The sequence below is a fragment of the Salvia miltiorrhiza genome, chromosome 3, assembly GCF_028751815.1.
Source record: "Salvia miltiorrhiza cultivar Shanhuang (shh) chromosome 3, IMPLAD_Smil_shh, whole genome shotgun sequence".
NCBI classification, from domain to species: domain Eukaryota; kingdom Viridiplantae; phylum Streptophyta; class Magnoliopsida; order Lamiales; family Lamiaceae; genus Salvia; species Salvia miltiorrhiza.
This window is the reverse complement of record NC_080389.1, coordinates 362838-384964: the sequence shown is the minus strand read 5'-3', so window position 1 is coordinate 384964 and position 22127 is coordinate 362838. Positions and strand designations below refer to the sequence as shown.

Below are 22127 nucleotides of genomic sequence, written 5' to 3'. Positions count from 1 at the left end.
TTTCCGCCCTAAATCCGTTTTTCAGCTTTTTTACGCGATTTTGAGTCCTACTTGACCTAGGACATATAAATACCACCCAAAAGCTTATTCCAAAGACCTTTTATCATCTTTTATCATTTTTTACTTTTCCGGAGAGCTGTGAGACACGGAGCAAGAGCAAGACTGAAGAATCTCAACTTCTCTACGGTTTTTCATTGTTTAATGTTCATTAGTTTGATTGAGAATTGTATTCTAGTTCATATGTCTATGTGTGGCTAGAATCCCTTTTTCCCAAGGTTTAGGGAGTAGACATGATTCAAATTTCTGACTGTTGATTTAATTAATTGAGATTTATATTCCTTTCTTTGTTCTTGTTATAATTGCTTGCTTTATTGCTTGATCACCAATTTAGCATTATCATAGGTTTTAATTTGAGATCGGGAGATGATAATTAATACCTGAACTAAGAACATAGAACACATTTATTTTAATTCTAAAGGGAATTAATAATTGTGAAGGCTTTAATCCTAGGAACTTTTAGGAGTTACATGTTAGAAGTGTGATCCGGGGACGGTAGCCTTGCATGTAATCAACGATTTGTATGCCACGGGAGTGGGTATGAATTAACTTTGAGATTGCCTTAGGAATTATCTCATTAATTGAATCGTACGTGTTAGTTAGGAGAATCTGTTGAAACATTTGCCTTGGGAAATTCTCTTTCTTCTGTTACTTCGCATTTTCACAGCTTGATTTCTTTTCAGTGTTTCTTTATTTTAAATTTTGAAATTGTTTTCCAAAAATCAAACCTTTACAATTCGGTTTTCCAGATAGAGTAAAGTAATTAAGAATAGGCATTGATAACAATTAGTCCCTGTGGATTCGACCTTGTCACTGCTATACACAATTGCACCCGTACACTTGCGGCGTGTAAATAAAATAGCTGTTCGATCAAGCGGCAGAGGTATATGTAGGATGCTCTGTGGATGAATATCAATCTTTCTTCAATCAAAGAGGTAAATTAAGATTTCTTACTTAAACACTTACTATAATTTAAATAATTCATATTACAAAATTCGATATTACATAATTATAACAATTAAACATTTCACAGGGTGAAACAACCTCCACATACTATAGAGGATTAAGCACACAAGTGCACACAAAAATACGCTTCATGATGATGCTCAAGTCTATAAAATTCGATCAACGGGGAAATCTCAATATTGTAGCAAATGCAATCCAAAAGACGCAACCGATGTAAAACATCAATGTTAGAGATATTGAAGAAGAGCCCACTAAAGAGGAAGAAAAGAAACAATCACCCGAGAAATAAAAAAAGATAAACCCGTCTAGAAAGAAAAAAACTACGACGGAGTTGCAGCCCACAGAACCGCCAAAGAAAAAAAGAAGAGTAGCCAAGAAAAAGTTTGATGACTACATTGAGATTACAAGTGACGACGATCTGCCGTTGAACAACATTCGGTTGCAAACCAAAAATAAGAAGAAGACATCCCCAATCATCAAAATCAAACAAGAGAAGATCTAAAATTCGTCTTGCTCCGTATTTAGATAAGTTAGGATGTTTATCGTAGAATTTTTTCCATTTTTATTTAGAGGTATATTATGATTACTACTTTATTGCATTTAAATTTATTCATTAATAGTTGCATTGATTCCTTTTTTAAATTACAATTATAGTCAAATGAATTCATACAAATATTCAAAACTATATAAAAATATCTATGAATTTTATTTACATAGTAAAAATCAAATTAATAAAAAAAATACAAATATTCAACATTATATAATAATATCTATCAATTATATTTACATAGTACAAAAACACATGTGTTTAACGTGCATCGCACGTTCTTACTGCTAGTCACATGAAAAAGCGCAATACCATGGAAGCTACCTCGTTTTCTATTTGCTTTAGCCCCATCTTCAACAACCATCTCAGTACCTTCATTCTTCAACAACTAGCTCCGAGGCTCCATCTCCGCTCTTTATAATACACAAATACAAACTAGAACTAATTAATACCAGATTCATACAATCACCTCATCTTCCTCAAATGGCACTTCACGAGCTCTTTATCATACATACCACCTCATTCACATAGCTCGTAAACCCACACCCCACAGTAACCTACGACCCAGTACAAGCAAAGATTCATATTAGGTACAAAAATGAAGCACAGGTCTCATGTGGACAGCCGTTGAAGAACTGACATATGCAGTTCAAATGGAAAGCAAGAAACATCACAGCACAACAATTATCAACACTCGAAAACCCCCCACAATTTTCATCTCTGCATTAAACTAAAACATGCTAAACTGTTGGAGCTTTCAGTCATCTCTATATTTAGGCACCATATCACTGTCTTCTCTACTTTGTTATGAAGCATATCTAGAAAGTTCAACACCTACTTAATAAGCCCTATTTCCCTAAGGCAGGCAGGCAAGCAGTTGGTGCTGACCTAGCCCTACTTAATATTTTCACTTTAAGATTCGTGTCGAAAACACGTTTAGCAGGACGAAGAGGGAGTATAACATTATAAGTAAAATCCAAATTCATAAGAATTATATATTTTTAATAATAATAATAAAAAAAAAAAGAAATACATATTACACTATTACAATCAAATAAAAAATAAAACTATTTATAATATAATACTCATTTCGTCCACAATATATATTTTTATATTTCTCATTTTCGCCTAACCAAGAAACATCCTTTTAGTTCACTTTTTAAAATAAGCCTATTAATTATATTCTTATAATTCTCACATATATATATTTTTTCATCATTATCGTTAACAAAATCATCATTTAAAATAAAAATAAAAATTGTGAAACCTCTTTCTTACTCATCAATACACAACGGATTTTTCTTTCTCTTAAAATTCATGTTCACTTCGTATTTCCTAAGTATTTAGGGAGTACTACTCTCTCCGTTTCACTTCAAGTATTTTATTTATTTATTTTTCAACTATTTCATTTTAAATATTCTATGTTTCTTTACAGAACGAATTATTTTCAAAAAGAAATACTAATATTTGAAGGTCATGTCACCTTTCTACTCTACATCACATTAATTAATATTTTTGTAAATAATTGTGTCGAAAAGAAACAGACACTTGAAGTGGAACGAAGGGAGCATGTTTATCTGATATCTGTAAGTGAAATATAAGGATTAGTTTGTGTAGAGTCGGTTGAGCACACGTGTCGGAACCGTAACGTGCATGCGTTGAGTCGAGTCGTCGAGCTCAGCTCCACCTTTCCCTTGATTACACCTGTTGTGTTGCTCACGAGCGACTGTGAATCCATGGACAAATGCAAGCTGCCCAACCCCTTCATTTTCTGCACAAAGCTCCTCCCGTCGGCGATGGGTGCATCCCTCCTAGGGAGGATGGCGACGGGCGTGGCGGCGGCGGCGTATGTGCTGATGGCGCTGATGGTGGCGATGGTTGCAGCGGCGGTGGTGGGCGTGGGGCTGGTGAGGTGGTGGGCGGAAGAGCCGCTTTATGTGAAAGAGAGTGTGCAGTTTGATTATAGTGATGCTCATCCCACCGCCCTCTTGACGTTCGGGAACGGCCCGGCCGTGCCGCCGGGCCACACCGTTTACGTCTCCTTGTCTCTCTTGATGCCCGATTCCGATTATAACAGAGATGTTGGCATATTTCAGGTTTAATTTCTCATTGCTTCATTAATTTCTACCATGCATATATATTTATCTATATTGTTGATACTATGCTTATGAGGTAAGTATGAAGATATCATGAGTACTCGTGTACTTGTGTTGATTTAGTGATAGCGTGGTTAATATCTGATACCAATAGAAGGGTGTTTGACTAAACTTATTTTAAAGAGGTATACGTTTTTGGAGTTTATAAGATGTTTCAAGCTTATAAGACGTAGTTTTTAAGAATTCTTAAAAAAAAAAAAGACATAGTTTTTAAGAACTTATAAGTTGTCAAAGTGTTTGGATAATTAAGCTTATAAGCTGAACATAGAATTTTTAATTAGAGAGAGAAAATTTTTGTTAGGGAGAAAATTGAAAAGAGATAAAATTAGAATAATATATGATGAAAATAAAAAATTATAATTGAGTTATTTGTATAAAATAAGTGTTGTTTATGTGATAATGAGAAAATAAGTTGGGGTGAAAGAACTTATTTTATGGGGAGCTTATGAGCTCTTAGAGCTTATTTTTATTACTTTTAAGCTCTAATTACGAGTTTTATTTTGTCAAACATTTTAAAGGAGCTTATAAGCTACATTTTAACGAGCTTATAAGTTTAGCCAAACACCCTCTTAAATCCCCGAGCGTCTTACCAACATACTGTACTTGCGCTTCATTGTCAAAATTACTTGTTCATTCATTAAAGATTGATGATATAATTACTTGAGACTGACTTGCGTTAATGAGGCTTATATATGTGCGTGGTCTATTTTTTGTTCATTCATTAAAACGAAGGTATAATTGCTTGAGATTGACTTGGGTTAGGCTATGTGCCTAGTCTATTTCTTGGGCGGGCTGTGCGACGATGTACTTGAAAAACAAGTATTTTAAAAGATCGTTCAAAATCATGTTGGCCAACAAATGCACACCTAAAGTAGTCTATTTTGGTGCAGCCTAATTAATACACTTGTCTATTTCGATTGTTTTATTTGATGTCCTATTTCACAACTACTACTATCTCTATTTAGTCTTTTAACTGATGGTCTACTTGATTATTACTAGTATGTATTTATTTATGATGCTTGCTAAGCTAGTTATTGATCCTAATTAATCGATGCCTAGCTAGCTAACAGCATACAACGTATATTAAAAGTAATGTAGTAGGTGATGGAAATTATTTGTTGTTGTGGAATTTATGCAGTTGAGTGCTGAATTGATATCGGGGCAAGGAAACGTAATCGCGAGATCGAGTCATCCGAGCATGCTGCGATTCAGGAGTTGGCCGATCAGGTACGCGCGCACGTTCCTGATGGGAGTGCCGTTGGTATTAGGGATGACGAGCGAGACGCAGAGGGTAACCTTTCCTGTGTTGAAACACAAAGAAGCTGCTTATCCTCGTACGGAGGACATCCGCCTAACGTTAATCCCTCGGGCCGGGACCTCGTCCCTACCGCAGTTCTACGATGCGGAGGTTGTGGTCCACTCCAGGCCTCCTTGGCTCAAAGAGGTGGTGCATCGCTGGAGATTGACCTTCTGTGTTTGGACAAGCTTGTACGTTTTCGTGATCCTCGTCGTGTTCCTCGTCTTGCTCCTGAAGCCCCTGATTTTCCCCGTCACGGTGGCGAAGCGTGGAGAGGAGGAGGAGTCTCGAGAGGCGGCAGCAATGGAGAAGAGAGAGGTGTCTGAGTCTCTAGAGAGATGGCAAACAAGGAGAAGTAAAAGGAAGGCTGCCCTTCTTGAAGCTTCTAGCATCACTCTTGGTACCTGCAGCCTCCAAGAAGGCACTGGAGATTCTGAATCTGTTTCTTCCTAATTAACCAATACAGATCATATATATATATATACTTGTGCTTCACACATCAATCATATGTTATATTCAACTAATAAATATATAGTCCTTGATTGATTCCCCAGTTACAAATGAGCTAGGTTAATTTGTGAATGGTTTTCATGTCAGCCGCTTGGGCGAGAGTCCCTGCGTCGACATGATCCCACCATTCGAACAAGAAGTTGTCCACGACTAATCGGAACCACGGGGAGAGCTTGAGGCCGTCTTCGCCTGCATCGGCCTTCCTCAGAAGCTCCTGCAGTTGCTCGCGGCTCACGTACTTCACATCCGCTACTTCATCCGGGTTCGGTTCGAGCCTCACGTCCCGGACGATGAACAAAAGGTAGTCCACTGCGCGTGCCAGACAAATGCAATAACTTTATACGTTCAGTTCAGTACGATATATGATAGTATATAGATTACGTACGTTCATGTTCTCCCCATTTGCCGTCGGACGGTGCTTTGTACAGCATACGGCCTAACGGAAGGAAGTGATCGAGGGGGACGTCATCGGCGGGGATGCCGAGTTCGTCCAGTAGTTTTCTTTGAGCGGCATTCTTGACACCGAGCCCGTCGTCTTCGACGAGCTCGGATTCCGTGTGGAGGGGATGGCTGCAGCAGGTGTTAGTCCACACAAGAGGGAAGGTGACCTTGCTTGCAGATCGTTGCTGGAGAAGCAACTCATTTTTCGAGTTGAAGAGAAACACGCTGAAGGCTCTGTGCAGCAGATTTTCGGAATCGATCTTTTCCATCAGGTGGCCTGCATACAACGACACAATACTTTCAACTAAATCATTCTACTTCAAACATAAGGAGTTGAGGTTTTACAGTTGTATTTGGTGTCGTGGCCGACGACGGCGTCGTTCTCATCGACCAAAATGCACCTGCAAACGATGCTCGTCAAATTACTCGAACCAAACTTTCTCATGGAGAAGGGAAAAAGGAATGAGTACAAACTCGTCTTCAAACATGAGACGTCTTTGAACAGCATCCATGGCGGAGGAGCAGACTTGGCGGCGGAGAGGGAGAGATTTGATAGGGAGATGTGAGCGAGACGAGGGCGGCGACGAATTCCGGAGGCGGATGGCATTGGTAGTGATCAAGGTGGAGGAGGAGAATGACATCTTTCTTGTATTATTTAGCTCTTAATCAATGTGATTATATAGCATACATTTGTTTGGTGTGGATTAGAGTTCTAGCTTTAGCCTAAGCTGCAGCAATTGTCAAAATCTTGCCCAACTATAGTACTAAATTTGATGTGTTACACAAATCAGATTATCGCAATAAATTCGTGATTTAATGCCATTCAATCGTCGGCTTTCTCGTATATCATTTGGTCAAAATTGAATGGCTATAGAGTAGTTTTACGACTATTTTCTGCATTCTTTTTTAATAACCATATAAAATAATCATGACATGCGATGACCAGCTTATTATTACACGCATCCTCACATGTAACCTGTGATTAATTCAATAATTCAACTGATTATAAAAATACGTACATGTCTGACAATTTGAGAATGTATTCCGACATGTTTCTAAATAAAAAATATTAAATAAAGATGAGGGAATTTATGTATAAACTCCATATTTCGGTTCTGTGCAGATTATTTATGTATTCACCGCGAGTTGAATCCCTGCATAACAATTCACTAACTCCTATTTTCCTTACAAGCTTCATAAAATGAAAATGAAAAACAAGAAAATCACGAGCAACATAATAAAATAGATCGATCGAATAGGTAGCTTCGCCATCTACGAAATCAAAGCAACGATTTTATTACCAACAATTTGAAGAAGAAAGGCAACAACAGTTTTTTAGGAGAAAAGCAGAAAAAATCATTCATTCTCTTAAACATGTTGGCGATGATTAAAACAAGTTTTAATCTTACAATCACATGAAAAAGCGCATTACCATGGAAGCTACCTCGTTTTCTATTTGCTTTAGCCCCATCTTCAACAACCATCTCAGTACCTTCATTCTTCACCCACATCCCCCTTCAGCATCCACAACTAGCTCCGAGGCTCCATAATTCTCCGCTCTTTATAATACACAAATACAAACTAGAACTAAATACCAGGTTCATACAATCACCTCATCTTCCTCAAATGGCACTTCACGAGCTCTTTTATCACACATACCACCTCATTCACATAGCTCGTAAACCCACACCCCACAGTAACCTACGACCCAGTACTGCGCCCACAAGCAAAGATTCATATTAGGTACAAAAATGAAGTACAGGTCTCATGTGGACAGCCGTTGAAGAACTGACATATGCAGTTCAAATGGAAAGCAAGAAACTTCACAGAATAACAATTATCAACACTCAAAAACCCCCACAATCTTCATCTCTGCATTAAACTAAAACATGCTAATTTACTGTTGGAGCTCTCAGTCATCTCTATATTTAGGCACCATATCACTAACCGTCTTATCTATCTCTACTTTGTTATGACACATATCTAGAAAGTTCAACACCTACCTAATAAGCCCTATTTCCCCAAGGCAGGCAGGCAAGCAGTTAGTTCCGAACTAGCGCTCATGCGCGGGCAGGCAGGACAGTCCTGCATCAGCACTGGATGCATAATTACTTATCTATAACCATATAAATTACTATCAATTGTGTAAGATGTACAGTGCTTAGCAGGACTAGGCTGTGTGTGCTTTTAAAGGATGTCAGTGAACACTTAATTGCAACAATCAAACACTGAGGTAGCCATTGCATGCCTAATGGAGGATGCACACAAAGTACTCAGTTCTCCTTGAGTTAACATGGATATATATAAACACAAATGTGTGTATAGATGCATATGAGACATGACTAAAGAAGCCACATGGTATTATTACTTGTACATTAAGCAACTGATAGTAAATAACAATAAAAGAAACCTAGCAAATTGACCAGCCATGGACTGAGGGGCCCAAATCATGGAAAACTTTTTATGCAAACTATCGCATGATGGAGTTTAGCAATACCAGAAAGGCGATAATATGAAAAAGGACAGCCAAGAAAATGCATAGGCGCCAAAGATCCATGTCAATGGGTTTGACAGTCACAACTTAGCAGCTCTAACCACTACTCTTAATGAGAAACTATAATGCTTTAACAATACACTAATCACAAGCAAAGGGGACAAACTCTTCAAATGGCACTTGCAATATATGACTAGATGTCAATATAACTATTGGCATTTCCAGAGCATATATATCCTAAATCCCTGGACTAGAAGAATGTAGTCAAGCAAAAGAACGTATATAACCCGACCAACAAGCCACACACTGTACCATAAGTATTAATTGGAGAGACAAAATTTTGTTATACATGTCAAGAATTATCTCTTTCTCATCTGTCTATATAGATTGAAACTCATATAGAAAAAAGACATCCTTTAGGCATTGTTTAACAGACGTATAGTATCAAAAATGGGATTTAAATGTTGCAGCAAATAAAGATTGGCAAGCGCAATTAGGATAGTTAGCATAACAGATTTGGCAAAATATAAGCAATACCGCTTAGCAGCAAAATACACAACTAAAAGGATGGATTTAAGAATCCAACTAACGCAAGTATCAATACACAACTGTAACAAGTCAGAAACAAGCATGATAATACAGCAATACGGAAAGACGGAGCCAGACAATTATTATTATAGGCAACAAACAACAGGCAGCGGCAGCAACCCCTTCTCTCTCCTTTCTCTCTCTCCTGTTGGATGTGAAACAAGAGAATAAAAGCAGGGAAAAAGGGATAGAGAAAAGTTCACTTCTTCAAGCTGCCACGGATGCCGGGCTTAGGCTTGGAGGTGTCGGCAACGACGGTGGAGTGGAGATTATTGAGCTTGGAATCGTCGAAGGGGATCTTGGGATGGCGAGCATCGTGGTGGATCTGCATAGACTTGATGTCGGGGGCGGTGACCTTGCAGAGGGGGCACTCCAGCTTGGCGTGGCCGCCTTTCTCTTTGCCCGTGCGATCGGCGAGGCCGGCCTTGCCGCCGCCGCGGTTGGTGGTGGCGGCGTCGAGTTTCGCAGCGAGTTCCTTGGCGGTGTGCTTCTTCGGCTTGGCTTTTCCAGTCATGGTGGTGATGGAGAATCGAGCGCAGCAGCTGGATTTTGATTTTTGGGGGCGAAAGGGATTTCAACGATTCGCAGGAACTTAGCCCTAGTTTACCTTTTCCTTCTCTCTACCTATTTATAGTTATACCATTAACCCCTAATTTTACATACTCCTTTTATTATCAATTTAAAATACTCCAATAATAATAATAATAATAATAATAATAATAATAATAATAATAATAATAATATGTTAATTTCGTTTTATCATTTTATATATAAAAATTAATTAATTATATTCGATTGGTTGAAGGCATCGATCAGCTTAGCTAAAGCGCCAATGGCGGGTGGAGGAGATGACCTTATCTTCGTCTACGGCACGCTCAAGCGGGGTTTCTACAACCACTATCTGCTCGAAGACCTAATCCGAGCGGGCGCCGCCGCCTACCTCGGCCCCTGCACCACCGTGGAAGCTTATCCACTGGTGTGCGGGCCCTACGGCATCCCCTACTTAGTCAATCTGCCCGGGTCGGGTCAGCGGATCCGGGGAGAGCTCTACTCCGTGTCGTCGGTGCATGGCCTCGCCCGCCTCGATGAGCTTGAGGGCGTGGATCGGGGCCACTACGAGAGACTGCCGGTGGCTGTGGCGGCGGAAGGCGGCGGACAGGATGCGGAGGCGTATTTTGCGCATAGGGATTTTGGGGAGAAGCTGTGGAAGAGGTGCGGGGAGGTGGGATTGAGTGAGTTTAATGTGGAATTGGGGAAAAGGTATGTGAGGAGGGAAGATAGACCCATTGATTATTGCTTCATTGATGATATCCACAAATTCATTTTGGAGGGCGATTCCTCTCTTTCTTCATGAATTAGGTTATTTTACAACTGTTTTCAGATTGAAAGAAAGCATCTTCTTTCACATTCCTCTTGTTGACCAATGCTAATAGCTGCTGTGACTATGAAAATATGGCATTTGTGTAAGTTTCTTGTGATGAAATTGTTGTTTTCTCTTTGTTTCTTGTTGTTTGTGATTTGAGGTAAATTAGTATATCGCATTTTGCTCCTGCTTGATGGATCTTGGTTAGAGAAAAAAGGATCTTTCTGCTTGATCAAATCTTGGTTAGAGAAAGACAAGCCATCTGTTTCAGTGGCTGAGAAACATAGCTCATGTTTTGCTGCTTGCAATCCATGTGCTTGCCATTTATTAAACCTTAAGGGGGCGTTTGCTTTTGAGGATTAGCTTAGATATATAAAAATAGTATAGGCTAATCCCTTGTTTATTAAGATGGATTGGAACTTTGGGATATCCCAATTCTCAAGGCCCTTGATAATTTCTATCATTAGAGCTATTTTTGTTTGATTCATATCTCATTGAAAGGGTAGGATTGGAGAAACGCTAATAATGGGATAAGAATACGCAATCATCTATCTTATCAATCATGAAAAATAAACGGTGATCCAACTGGAGTTGTGAGAAACTGCAGTGAGTAAGTTTCGTTGCAACGTACTAAAAAATTCCCTGCAAAGCGAATGGCTCTATATGTGCTTTGTGATCAAATCAAACATCAGAAGTTCCTCCCCTGGATAGCTTCACTCAAGAAATCATAACTACAGCCAACAAGTAAAAAATGGTGGAAACTAAGATTCTGTTTGTTGGTACATACATTTAGATTTCAGTGTGTCCCTGTTGTAACACTCTCATTGGGATTGTAACGACATTTGGTTTCAAGCAAACTTGTTATCTTGGGTGTTTCAGCTTGTGCTTTGATGGCAAACTCCAGTTCTGACAGAGGAAAAGAATGGAGATCTATCAACTCCTGCTCAGCCCAGCAGCCCTTTGAAAAGATTGAACTCGTGCAGCCATCAAGCCCTATGTGACTCACATGCTTCACATCTGTTGGTAATCCGATTTCCATCCCCATTTCTGCTTCCTGCTCATCTTTGTACACTGAAAACAGATTCGTGATATATATAGATATATATTATGTCGGATGTGTATATGTGAGTGAAAAGGGGTCCCGAGCTAGAGAGAATTCAGAAACTGTTCTACATCTGGTTCAATAATTTAGATTTGACACTCCTCTTTATTTATGCTGTTTATAGATTTATGCTATATATGGGAGGACTAGTCCTGTTGCTTACCAAATAACTGTGAGAAGTTTTTGAACAGCTTCTGAAATATTGGGAGGGCGGTCTTCCAGTTTTGACTCGATAAACTTTTTTCATCGTCCAGACATCCCTCTTCCTCGTCCTTGGTTTCCTCTTCGTGTTTCTCTTCACAGACGCAACAAAGTTAGCCTCGAGGAAAGGTAAAAACAGGAACAAAGAGAAGAGAGCTGGATTCAGTATGAAATGAGAGGGGCTGAATTGGTACCATGCTTTGATCTTTTAGCATGCTGCATCACAACTGGAATGCTGGATTCAGAGATGCAACCTGCAGCGAAGGGAAGGAGCACGAATCTTTCCAGTCGATCCTTCATGTTGAAACGAGCTACGAGGATGAATGGAGGACTCAAATTGTTAGAATATATATGCTGCTGCATATTGGCTTTAGTTTTAAGTTATAATTATACTGAGGAATGGGAGTCAATATCCACTCGAGTTTTATGACACCAAGTACGTAACATTATGAATACTGATGTGAGTTTTATTCACATATGATTGCTGGATTATAATTTAAACATACAATATTATTTTCTCTCTCTGTTAGTTCCCAATTGGTGGGCTCCTGCTTTTCTTCCCACACTCGTAAAGGCGAAGCTAACAATGTTATGTGTTGTGTGCTCTTCACCTTTTATTTTGTGTGCTGATAATAATACTAAGAGATAGGATTGTAGAAAGTGAGTGGTGAGATTTTCTTGAGCCATATGTGTCTCTTTCCTTTTTGTTCTGTTTTCTTTCTAAATGGATACTTAGCCTTTAGATTCCACCAGAAAGAAGTGATAAACAAGCAAACTTCTAATCTACTGCTATGAAACATTATCAAAATTTCCTCTAGATTCTTGATTGGTTCAAAAGCAGATTTCATTCCTCAAAACTGTTTGTGGAAAAGTTACATTAGTCCATAGCAATGTAACTCTACCTCAATCTAAGTTGATCTAAGCTACAAGGAAACTATTCTTACAAACTATAGATCTTTTATTAGTAAGCTCTGAAGTTGGACATCAAACTCAACAAACCCAAGTGGGAAAGGCAGAAATTTGCTTCCCTTTTACTCATCAATGCTGCACTGGCACATGATATTCAGCTAGATCCAAGATTGACCAGGAAGTTTTCTCACTTCCTTCTCCAGCATCAAACCCCTAAGTTTAGCCGCCTCCTCCCACACGTCGTTAGCTGAGAAAGTATTTGAGGCGAGAAGATAAGGGTCGGGTTGACGTGGATCTAGTTTAAGCAGTTTCTTGGACACCCAATTTGCCATCTCAACATTCTTGTGAAGCCAGCAACAAGATAGATATGCTTTCCAAACCTCTTTCAAATGATCAATCCTTTTCTCATAAACAAAATCCTTGATCTCCTTTAGATGTCCTGCTCTACCTAAGAGATCTGTCATGCACACAAAATGTTCAATACCAGGCCAGATCCCATACACATCCGTCATCATCTTAAAATACTTGCAGCCGTCGTCTACCAAACCAGCATGGCTACACGCCGTGAGAACACCAAGAAAGCTCACTTCATTCGGTTTAATACCTTCCTTCTGCATCAGCTCGAATAGCTGAATTGCTTCATTGCCCAACCCATACATTGCATAGCTTGATAACATAGAACTCCAGAGCACGACGTTTCTAGTTCTAGTTTCCCTGAAGTATGACCAAGAATCGTCTAGCTTCCCACATTTGGCATACATGTCAATCATGGATGAACACAAGAAAACATCTTGCTTGTGCCCTAGTTTCAGCGCATGAGCATGAATCTGCTGGCCGAGCTCCAAAAGAGCGCCATTAGCAGATGCAGCAAGGATGGTAGTCAGAGTAAACAGATCTATCTCGAGTTTCTCAAGAATCATGGACCTGAAATAACGCATGGCATCTTGTGTCATACCATTTTGAACACAGCCAGCTATCATTGTGCTCCAAGAAACAGTTTGAGCCATTAAATCATCACAGTGTCTCGTTAGCAATTCTCGAAAAACCACAGAAGCCTTGTGCATTTCCCTGCATTTACAGTACATGTCCAGAAGTGAAGTGCTTACAAATGAATCTTCTTTCATCCCGGTCCTAAGCATCCGGCCTTGAGTCTGCCTCCCCAGCTCCAAATTCTTTAACGAAGACGCTAGAGCCAATGATATGGAGAAGGTAACTACATCAAAAGCATATCCAAGTTTAACCATCTCGTAGAGAAGCTCAAGTGCTTCCCCCTTCAACCCCTGTTGCAAGTGCCCATCAATGATAGTATTCCAGCTTGCGATGCTCTTGTTGGGCAATCTCCAGAAGAAATCAAGCGTCTCCTCCATCTTACCGTCCCTCAGCTTAGCAGCCATGACTATATTCCAAGAAGTGGAATCCTTTTCATCCATGGATTCGAAGAATCTTCTGACGCAATCAAACTGACGGAACTTAGCATAAAAATCAAGAAGAGCATTGTCCAAGGCGACATCCACATCGACCCCACTTGTGATTATCCAACCATGAACCGCCTTCCCAATCTGGAGGCCATCGTCACGAATGGAAGCACAACACTTGAGCACACTGGACAAGGTGAAGGCATTGGGAGCGACAGTTGCCTGATTTTGCATGGCAGCGAAGTAATCCAAAGCAATCCTGTGATGGCCAAATTTAGATAAGCCGGAGATGAGAAGGGTCCAAGTTCTGACATCTCGTTGGGGAATTTCGTCGAACAGGTTGCGGGCACAGTCGAAATCAGGGGTGTGCAGGTAGAGCTTCAAGAGATAGTTAGCCACGTGCAGGAAATGGATAGAGCCGGTCTTGATGAGGGAGGAGTGATGTGGGCGTAGATTGGAGGGAGAAAATGAAGAGTAGTGTGTGATTTTCAAATATAAGGTGGTGTAGGTCACCCTTTTAAAGAGAGATTTGGCGGGCGCCATGGAATTTACATTTGAAGCTGTTTCTTTGATCACCAGTCACCGCCACACATCAATGTTGGATAAGATGTGGTAGGCGTAGAACGCATGACCTTGAGATTGAAACATTTAATATACCACTTTCTTCATGCAACTGTTTTCATTAAAGTTCCATTCATCCGTGTTATACATTTATATTTATATTTTCAATAATAAAGTTAGAATTAAATTAAAAGATAAAATTAAAATTATCAAGAATAATTATATTTTCTTAAATAGTTTAGTGCCCCAAATTTCCAAAATAAGTATAACTATGAATCAACAGAGTAATGTTGGGTAGAATGTTATCAACAGAATGTTAATAACATTAGAACCAACATGCAGCGGAAAATAAGAACACACAGAAATACTTTTTTACGGATTATAAATAATATGTGAGTACCTCAAGGCGAAATTCACTATGTTGAAGCAACAATGTAAAGAACAGATTTGGATTCTTTGGAGATCAATCTTTACAGATTGGTTGCCTAAGATAAATCAACATATCTACTTTCTGCACTAGAATGTTGATACAACACAGAAACCGAATCAGCCGAATAACACAAGTTACTCGGACAAAAGAAACAACCTGTTACGCTCCAATGGCCTTGCGCTTCAATTCTTGCCTTCAACCTCCCGTCGATACAAAGAGAGACTTTACAGATTAGCTGCCTAAGTCTCCTTCGTCAAAGCAATCCTTGAAGCGCCGGTGTCACGTTTGCAGCAGAAAAATGATTGTGAACCTTATTCTGCCTATTTGCTGACTGTGAACCTGTTAGCTTTGAAGAAGCAGCAGATAGTGAAAATTGGCGAGTCGCGATGGATGAAGAGATCAAAGCCATAAAGAAGAATGATACGTGGGAGCTCGTGACACTACCAAAAGGGCACAAGGCCATTGGAGTCAAGTGGGTGTATAAAGTTAAGAAGAATTCCAAAGGTGAAGTTGAAAGATATAAAGCAAGGCTCGTCGTTAAATGATATAGCCAGAGAGCAGGAATCGACTATGATGAGGTATTTGCTCCAGTCGCTCGCTTAGAAACTATCGGACTAATACTCTCTCTTGCAGCCCACAATAGATGGAAGTTTTATCAAATGGGTGTCAAGTCAGCTTTCTTGAATGGATATATAGTCAAAGAAGTCTATATTAAGCAGCCAATGGGCTACGAGGTGAAAGGGCAAGAAGGTAAAGTCTTGAAGTTAAAGAAGGCTCTATACGGACTAAAGCAAGCACCAAAGGCATGGAATAGTAGGATCGATAAGTACTTGGAGGATAATGGTTTCACTAAATACCCTCATGAGCATGCTCTCTACGTGAAAGTCAATGGAGGAGATGTCTTAATTGTGTGCTTGTATGTAGATGATTTGATTTTCACAAGAAATAATCCAAAGATGATTGATGAGTTCAAGAAGGCCATGTCAAAGGAGTTTTAGATGACCGACATTGGACTGATGGCGTACTATCTCGGTGTGGAAGTCAAGCAACTCAAAGATGGAATCTTCATCACACAAGAAGGTTACGCCAAGGAAATTCTCAAGAAGTTCAAGATGGAGGACTGCAAGGCAATCAACACACCAGTGGAGTGTGGGATCAAATTATCCAAGAACGACGGAGGAGAAAAAGTGGATCCGACATTATTCAAGAGCTTGGTTGGAAGCCTACGATACTTAACTTGCACGAGGCCAGACATACTTTATGCCATAGGGCTCGTGAGTCGCTATATGGAAAATCCAACCTCCATCCACTTCAAGGCAGTGAAGAGAATACTACGATATCTCAAAGGCGCGCTCGACTATGGCATATTCTATTCAAATACTGATGATTATAAGCTTGTTGGCTATAGTGATAACGATTGGGCTGGAGATAATGATGACCGCAAAAGTACGAGCGGGTCGTATTTTTTATGGAAGACACCGCTTTCACCTGGATGTCCAAGAAGCAACCCATAGTTACGCTATTAATGTGTGAAGCTGAATATGTGGCTGCCACATCCAGTGTTTGTCATGCAGTTTGGCTACGAAGTTTATTGGAAGAGCTTGGGTGGCCACAAAAGGAGCCAACAACTATTTGTGTGGATAACAAGTCGGCGATCGCGCTATCCAAAAATCAGTGTTTCATAATCGAAGCAAGCACATACACACCCGTTTCCACTATATCAGAGAATGCATCGCAAACAAGGAGGTTCAAGTGGAGTATGTGAAATCACAAGATCAAGCTGCCGATATTTTTACAAAGCCGCTCAAGTTCGAGGATTTTGCTAAATTCAGAAGTTTGCTCGGAATGGAAAATCAAGTTTAAGGGGGAGTGTTGAAAGAATTAAACTTGATTTGTAGAAGATATTTTGCTAGGAAATATCTAGAATCAAGATATTTTAAAAAGTAAAAAGAAATAAAGAGAAAAATATAGCGAATTCTAAAAAAGCTACTAAATGAAGATATTTGTAATAGAATTATCTAGATTTTTAAAGAAGTGAAAAGAAAAGGAATAGGAGAGAAATTAGTAGAATATTCTAGTAGCTAAAATTAATTAACTAGTCTAAGCCGGTGATCTATATATGTAGCTTTTGTATCAAATTGTGTGTGAAGAAAGCAAAGCAAGTTAAGTTAAAAGCTTTAAAAATCAAGGTGTTCCCCTTTCTTTCATTTTCACGTCCACACACACCTTCACATCTATTATATAATAGGATTAAGCCTTAACCTACGTGGCATATCTAAAATCTCACCATTTCAAAATTTACCATATATAATCTTCATCATTTATTAATTAATTAACTATTACATTCTATATAAAGATTCATTAATCATAATAAATATAATTAATAATAAATGTATATATATAATAATATTAACATTACATATAATCTAAATTAATAAATTTTATTATTTATTATTTTTTCTAGATAAAAATTAGATTTACATGTTTGATAAGAAAAAAATTATAATCTATATACGATAAATTATTTTAATTGAATGTTAGTGATTAGATGTATATTTGGTATTAATTTTATATTTCTCAATAGCGTACATATTATATGTATATGTTGCAATATATTATATTATATGAATATAATATATATAATATTTATATTCTTAATTTTCAATAAAATTAATTTTAAATTAAGTTTGAATTGAGACATGCACGTATATGTAAATTATAAACGGGTCCGGTCATTGATTTACATGTTTGCATAATAAGGCACAATTTCTATAAACTGATTACTTTAAAACAAAATCTTATTTTATGTCTATCAAAATAATTAAAATTTTATTTTTATTTTTTATAAAATAAATCCATACATTTTATTTATATAGGGAAGAAAAATATATTTTTCATTTCTGCAAACTTTATTTGTTTCTGTTCGTCCATTGCTACAATAATAATAATAATAATAATAATAATAATAATAATAATAATAATAATAATAATAATAATAATAATAATAATAATAATAATAATAATAATAATAATAATAATAATAATAGATAAACTATGAAATTAGTAATGCATAAATGAAGAATTTAGATAAAGAACAATAGAGGATATGATGTTAAAATATATTAGAAATCTTTAATCATCTATCAAATTTATAATAATCTCAATCGAGTAAAGAATTCATATAAATCACCTCATTTCACATTGGGTATTTTTATAAGATTTCACCAAAATAAAACTTATACAAGAATAAGCTCTTGCTCTCCAAATTAAAAATTTATATTTAATTGGCGGAATGATTGAGACTAATACAATTTGAATTGTTTTGTCAATTTAATTTGACAAAATTTATTTAATTAAATACATGGTCTAATTATTTTAATTTGAAAAAATAAATTGGTTTGATTAAGTAAATTATTTCTTCAATTTAATTTGATTATAAAATAATATATTTTGTATAAAATTTGGATTCAACATAGATTTTTTATGAAAATTTATCAATTAAATTACTAAATAAATTAATACAATTTGAATCTCGTGTCAACTTTCTTAAGCTACACACGAGATGATTTTCAAAACTTAGTTATAGTCTTTCAAACTTCAAACAAGATAATGTTCACGAGTCAATTTTATTCTTTCAATTTTCAGACGGAATGATGCTCGAAACTCAAGATTTGAAGATAATTAATGTTCACGAGTCCATTTTATTCTTTCAAATTTCAAACAAAATGATGCTCGAAACTCAATTATGATATTTCAAGCTCCAAATGAAATAATGCACAAAAAATTGTAAAGATTTTTCAAGCTGCATACAAGATGATGTTTAGAAGTTAGTTATGATCTTACAAGCTAAAGATGATAATGATCTTTAAAGCTACACACAAGATAATTCTTGTAACTTATATGTGGTCATTCAAAGTTCAAATGAGATGATACTCACAAGTTAAATTTATTTTTTTAAACTCCAAACGAGATGATTCTTGGAACCCAATTATAATATTTAGAAGGGATTATTGCATGGAAAAACACCAACTTTGATCAAAATCCAAATTTAACGCAAACTTATGATTTTTCAATTTAATACACCAACTTTCATTGTTGTCCAAATTTGACACGGCTCAATTTTTAAAAATTCGAAAAATGACCCCTTTATGAAACTAATTACACAAAGATCCACATATGTTACAATTTGGGACATTCAAACCCAAAAGTATCTTATATCCTTATGGTGTTTCTTTTAATTATATATCCGCGCCAGAAATGGTATCAGAGCGGGTTTTTTTATTGAGGAATTATATTATGTTTAATTTATTTTATAATTAACCAATGTGGGAGGAGACTCCATAAAAATTTGTATGGATCCGGACGAGTGTCCGAGATGTCTTGTATACAGGATTTCTCTCCAATCTTTGGAGAGAGAAAACGGTCGCCTACTAGGCGAATTACGAGTGTACTGTAGAACCCTAGCGGGATTCATACCAAACATCTTTAGTAAATGTAATTCATACCAAACATCTTTAGTATTCATTGAAAACAAAAGAAATATTCATTTAAAACAAAATCCATACTAATGAATCAATTCATACCTGCATTGTGAATCCATAATGAAAACCACGAATTCATCAAAAGTTTTCAAGATAAACATACATGGCAAATTAAGAAATATATTAACCACCATCTATTGTTTGTTTTTTTTTTTTTTTAAACATTGTCTACTTCATTACTAAATAATAGATGTATGTGATTTGTCACAAAAAAAATATTATATTCATATTTGGAAAATAAATCTATTAACCACCATCTATTTTTTTTTAACATTTGTCTATATATATAAATAATAGGTGCATGTGATTTGTCACAAAAATATTATATTCATATTTGTACGAGAAATATAAGGTAATAAAACAAAGTATTAGGACATCAATACACCTTGATGAATCGCGATGAACATACATTTGAATTCATAAAGATTTTATGTGAATCTAGTGTTGCAACTTGCAAGGTACGAATTATTATTATAACAACAACAATATATATGAATTAATTCAATTGATGTATTATTGTTCGCAAATGAATGTTGGTGTACAGAAAATCATATGAAGAACAGAGCAAACCTTGGTTTATCCATCTTAAAAGTCAAAGATAATACAACTATTGGAAAAACGGCAGATTTAATTAGTGACGTTGAGAGATTAGAAAAACACATACCGGATTTGATTCTAAGATGGAAACAATATTATAATAAATGATGTGATATCACTTAAATCTTGGAATTTCTCAAATTAGATATGTAAAATTACTTTATAATCCATTATAAAACAGCCGTGTGAATTATGGCTGAAGAAATGGGCGAAATCTGGCCATCGATATTTTTTGATCTAAAGGCCCAAATTGGTTCCTATTTTATTGTTTAAAAACTGTTTTTATTTTAGCCCCTCTATATATATATATATATATAGTTGAGATCTATGGAGAAGGCCCTTAGAGTAGAGAATAAAGAACATATCTTAACCATTGATTTATAGGAAATCAACGGACTAGATTTCAAATTCAGATCCATTCAATTAAAATAAAAAATCAACCAAATATCCAAAAAATCATAATACTTCACGTTGAGGGGCAAGAATGGGATAGGATTTTGATTGGATAACCATCCTAAATTATCTCGACGGTAATTAAGGAATTTATCCACAAACCTTCCATCATCACACCAATGTCTCTAACCCTAGGTATACAGCCGCATAGACCCTACCCCCCATCCACAGAGCAGCGGCGATTCCACTCCATAATTAAGCTTCGAAGACTGATTGATTCCTGTGGTTTCCGGCGACGATCCGTTAAAGAGGGTTAGTTGTTACATTATTTTGCTGCTTGTTTATTTTATATTTCGGATAGTGAAGATTGTGTAAGCGATCTGAAATTCCATCTTTCTGAAAATGGCGACTCATTTTTGTAGATGAAGAGTTCCTCCGATGAAGGTCTCGGCCCCGTTCCGGCGCGTTGGAAGGGGAAATACACGAATTTTCCTGATTTCCTGTCAACTTTGTGCAATATGAAGATTATTGGAGTGGGAGCGTATTATTTAGAGTACGAAGCTTCTCGAGGCGTTACGACTAAGGAATCAAAGGAATTGAAGTCTTCGAGGGATAAGAAAGGCCACTGCACGCACACAACGTTGGTCACTACCAGAGCGGCCTGCTCAGATATGCGAAGTGTGAAGCCAGAGCCTGTTGTTTGCGAAATGAATTTTGATATGGGGTCTTGATGATTCCGTGACTACAATTCTTTGTTTAGAATTACTTGTATTTGGTATGTTTTTCTAGTTCCACGATGCTTGCTTTGTTAAACTCTTGAAACTTTGGTATCTTAATTTATTTACTAGTTATGCTACTGCAACTCTTAATGTTGTGTATTATCAAACATGTTTTTTATGAATGTAATCCATAATTATTATGAGCCCAGAAAGATAAACAGAGGCAAGGTAGATGGATTTTCAAATTGGATTTTTTGTATTTTGGAATTTTGAAATTTCGTATCAATATTTTGGCTATTAATATTGCTTGTATGTTATAGATTTTGATTCATGAGATGTTAATACAACACTATTTGCGTATTGAATACATCTTAAAATTGTGATTACTAGTTACATATTATGTTGATGAATAATATTACTTTATTCAGTATAATATATTCGTTATTCACATAAATATGCTCTTTATTCAGTACATCTTCAATAATATTCGATTACAATATAATCATGAATAATCCTACTTTATTCAGCAAATTATTTTCCTTATTCGCATAAATATGATTTTTATTCAGTACATCTTGAACAATATTCGAATACGATATATTCATGAATAATCCTACTTTATTCAACAAAATATTTTCCTTATTCACAATCTATGAGTAACAGTTACGTTATTCAGCAAATTTTAATCCTTATTCGCAAAAATATAATTCTTATTTGGGTACACTTTTAACAATATTAAAATACAATATAATTATGTTTATCGTACAAAGAAAGTTATTCAACGAATTGATATCCTTATTCGAACAAATATAATAAAGTGGTATTCGATTAATTTTCAAT

At 36.7% G+C, this 22127-nt stretch overlaps 8 protein-coding genes and 1 long non-coding RNA gene across 12 annotated transcripts in view; 4 read left to right on the top strand and 5 right to left on the bottom strand.

Moving 5' to 3' along the window:
- Positions 1-22127, bottom strand: part of LOC131016908 (uncharacterized) — a 1184262-nt gene that overhangs the window by 841129 nt on the left and 321006 nt on the right. The gene's annotated exons all lie outside the window — the stretch shown is intronic.
- Positions 3287-5576, top strand: LOC131016992 (seipin-1). The gene is made up of 2 exons (XM_057945850.1): positions 3287-3666; positions 4865-5576. The coding sequence occupies exons 1-2, from the start codon at positions 3307-3309 to the stop codon at positions 5474-5476; spliced, it is 972 nt and encodes a 323-aa protein (XP_057801833.1). The 5' UTR covers positions 3287-3306; the 3' UTR covers positions 5477-5576.
- Positions 5515-6810, bottom strand: LOC131016941 (isopentenyl-diphosphate Delta-isomerase I-like). Its single transcript, XM_057945752.1, has 4 exons — positions 6449-6810; positions 6320-6375; positions 5919-6251; positions 5515-5842 (listed from the first exon to the last, which is right to left on the bottom strand). Exons 1-4 carry the CDS (start codon positions 6613-6615, stop codon positions 5589-5591), a joined length of 810 nt encoding a protein of 269 aa, XP_057801735.1. The 5' UTR covers positions 6616-6810; the 3' UTR covers positions 5515-5588.
- On the bottom strand, positions 7248-9690 carry LOC131016987 (protein METHYLENE BLUE SENSITIVITY 1-like). The gene is made up of 2 exons (XM_057945845.1): positions 9260-9690; positions 7248-7688 (listed from the first exon to the last, which is right to left on the bottom strand). Exons 1-2 carry the CDS (start codon positions 9568-9570, stop codon positions 7676-7678), a joined length of 324 nt encoding a protein of 107 aa, XP_057801828.1. The 5' UTR covers positions 9571-9690; the 3' UTR covers positions 7248-7675.
- LOC131016963 (putative gamma-glutamylcyclotransferase At3g02910) lies at positions 9889-12240 on the top strand. 4 transcript variants are annotated; one of them, XM_057945809.1, is made up of 3 exons: positions 9889-10316; positions 11299-11442; positions 11776-12240. In XM_057945809.1, exons 1-2 carry the CDS (start codon positions 9889-9891, stop codon positions 11327-11329), a joined length of 459 nt encoding a protein of 152 aa, XP_057801792.1. In that variant the 3' UTR covers positions 11330-11442; positions 11776-12240. The 4 variants fall into 4 exon arrangements, with proteins under 4 accessions (XP_057801792.1, XP_057801790.1, XP_057801791.1 ...); XM_057945807.1 differs by having other exon boundaries at positions 11713-12240; XM_057945808.1 differs by having other exon boundaries at positions 11646-12240.
- LOC131016956 (CRIB domain-containing protein RIC4-like) lies at positions 11040-12085 on the bottom strand. The gene is made up of 3 exons (XM_057945798.1): positions 11917-12085; positions 11685-11816; positions 11040-11490 (listed from the first exon to the last, which is right to left on the bottom strand). Exons 1-3 carry the CDS (start codon positions 12083-12085, stop codon positions 11216-11218), a joined length of 576 nt encoding a protein of 191 aa, XP_057801781.1. The 3' UTR covers positions 11040-11215.
- Positions 12549-14726, bottom strand: LOC131016854 (putative pentatricopeptide repeat-containing protein At3g23330). Its single transcript, XM_057945633.1, has one exon. The coding sequence runs from the start codon at positions 14587-14589 to the stop codon at positions 12790-12792; it is 1800 nt and encodes a 599-aa protein (XP_057801616.1). The 5' UTR covers positions 14590-14726; the 3' UTR covers positions 12549-12789.
- Positions 16036-16551, top strand: LOC131015727 (uncharacterized mitochondrial protein AtMg00810-like). Its single transcript, XM_057944146.1, has one exon. The coding sequence runs from the start codon at positions 16036-16038 to the stop codon at positions 16549-16551; it is 516 nt and encodes a 171-aa protein (XP_057800129.1).
- On the top strand, positions 20517-21424 carry LOC131017013 (uncharacterized). Its single transcript, XR_009099321.1, has 2 exons — positions 20517-20880; positions 20991-21424. It is a non-coding gene; the product is annotated as an uncharacterized LOC131017013 (long non-coding RNA).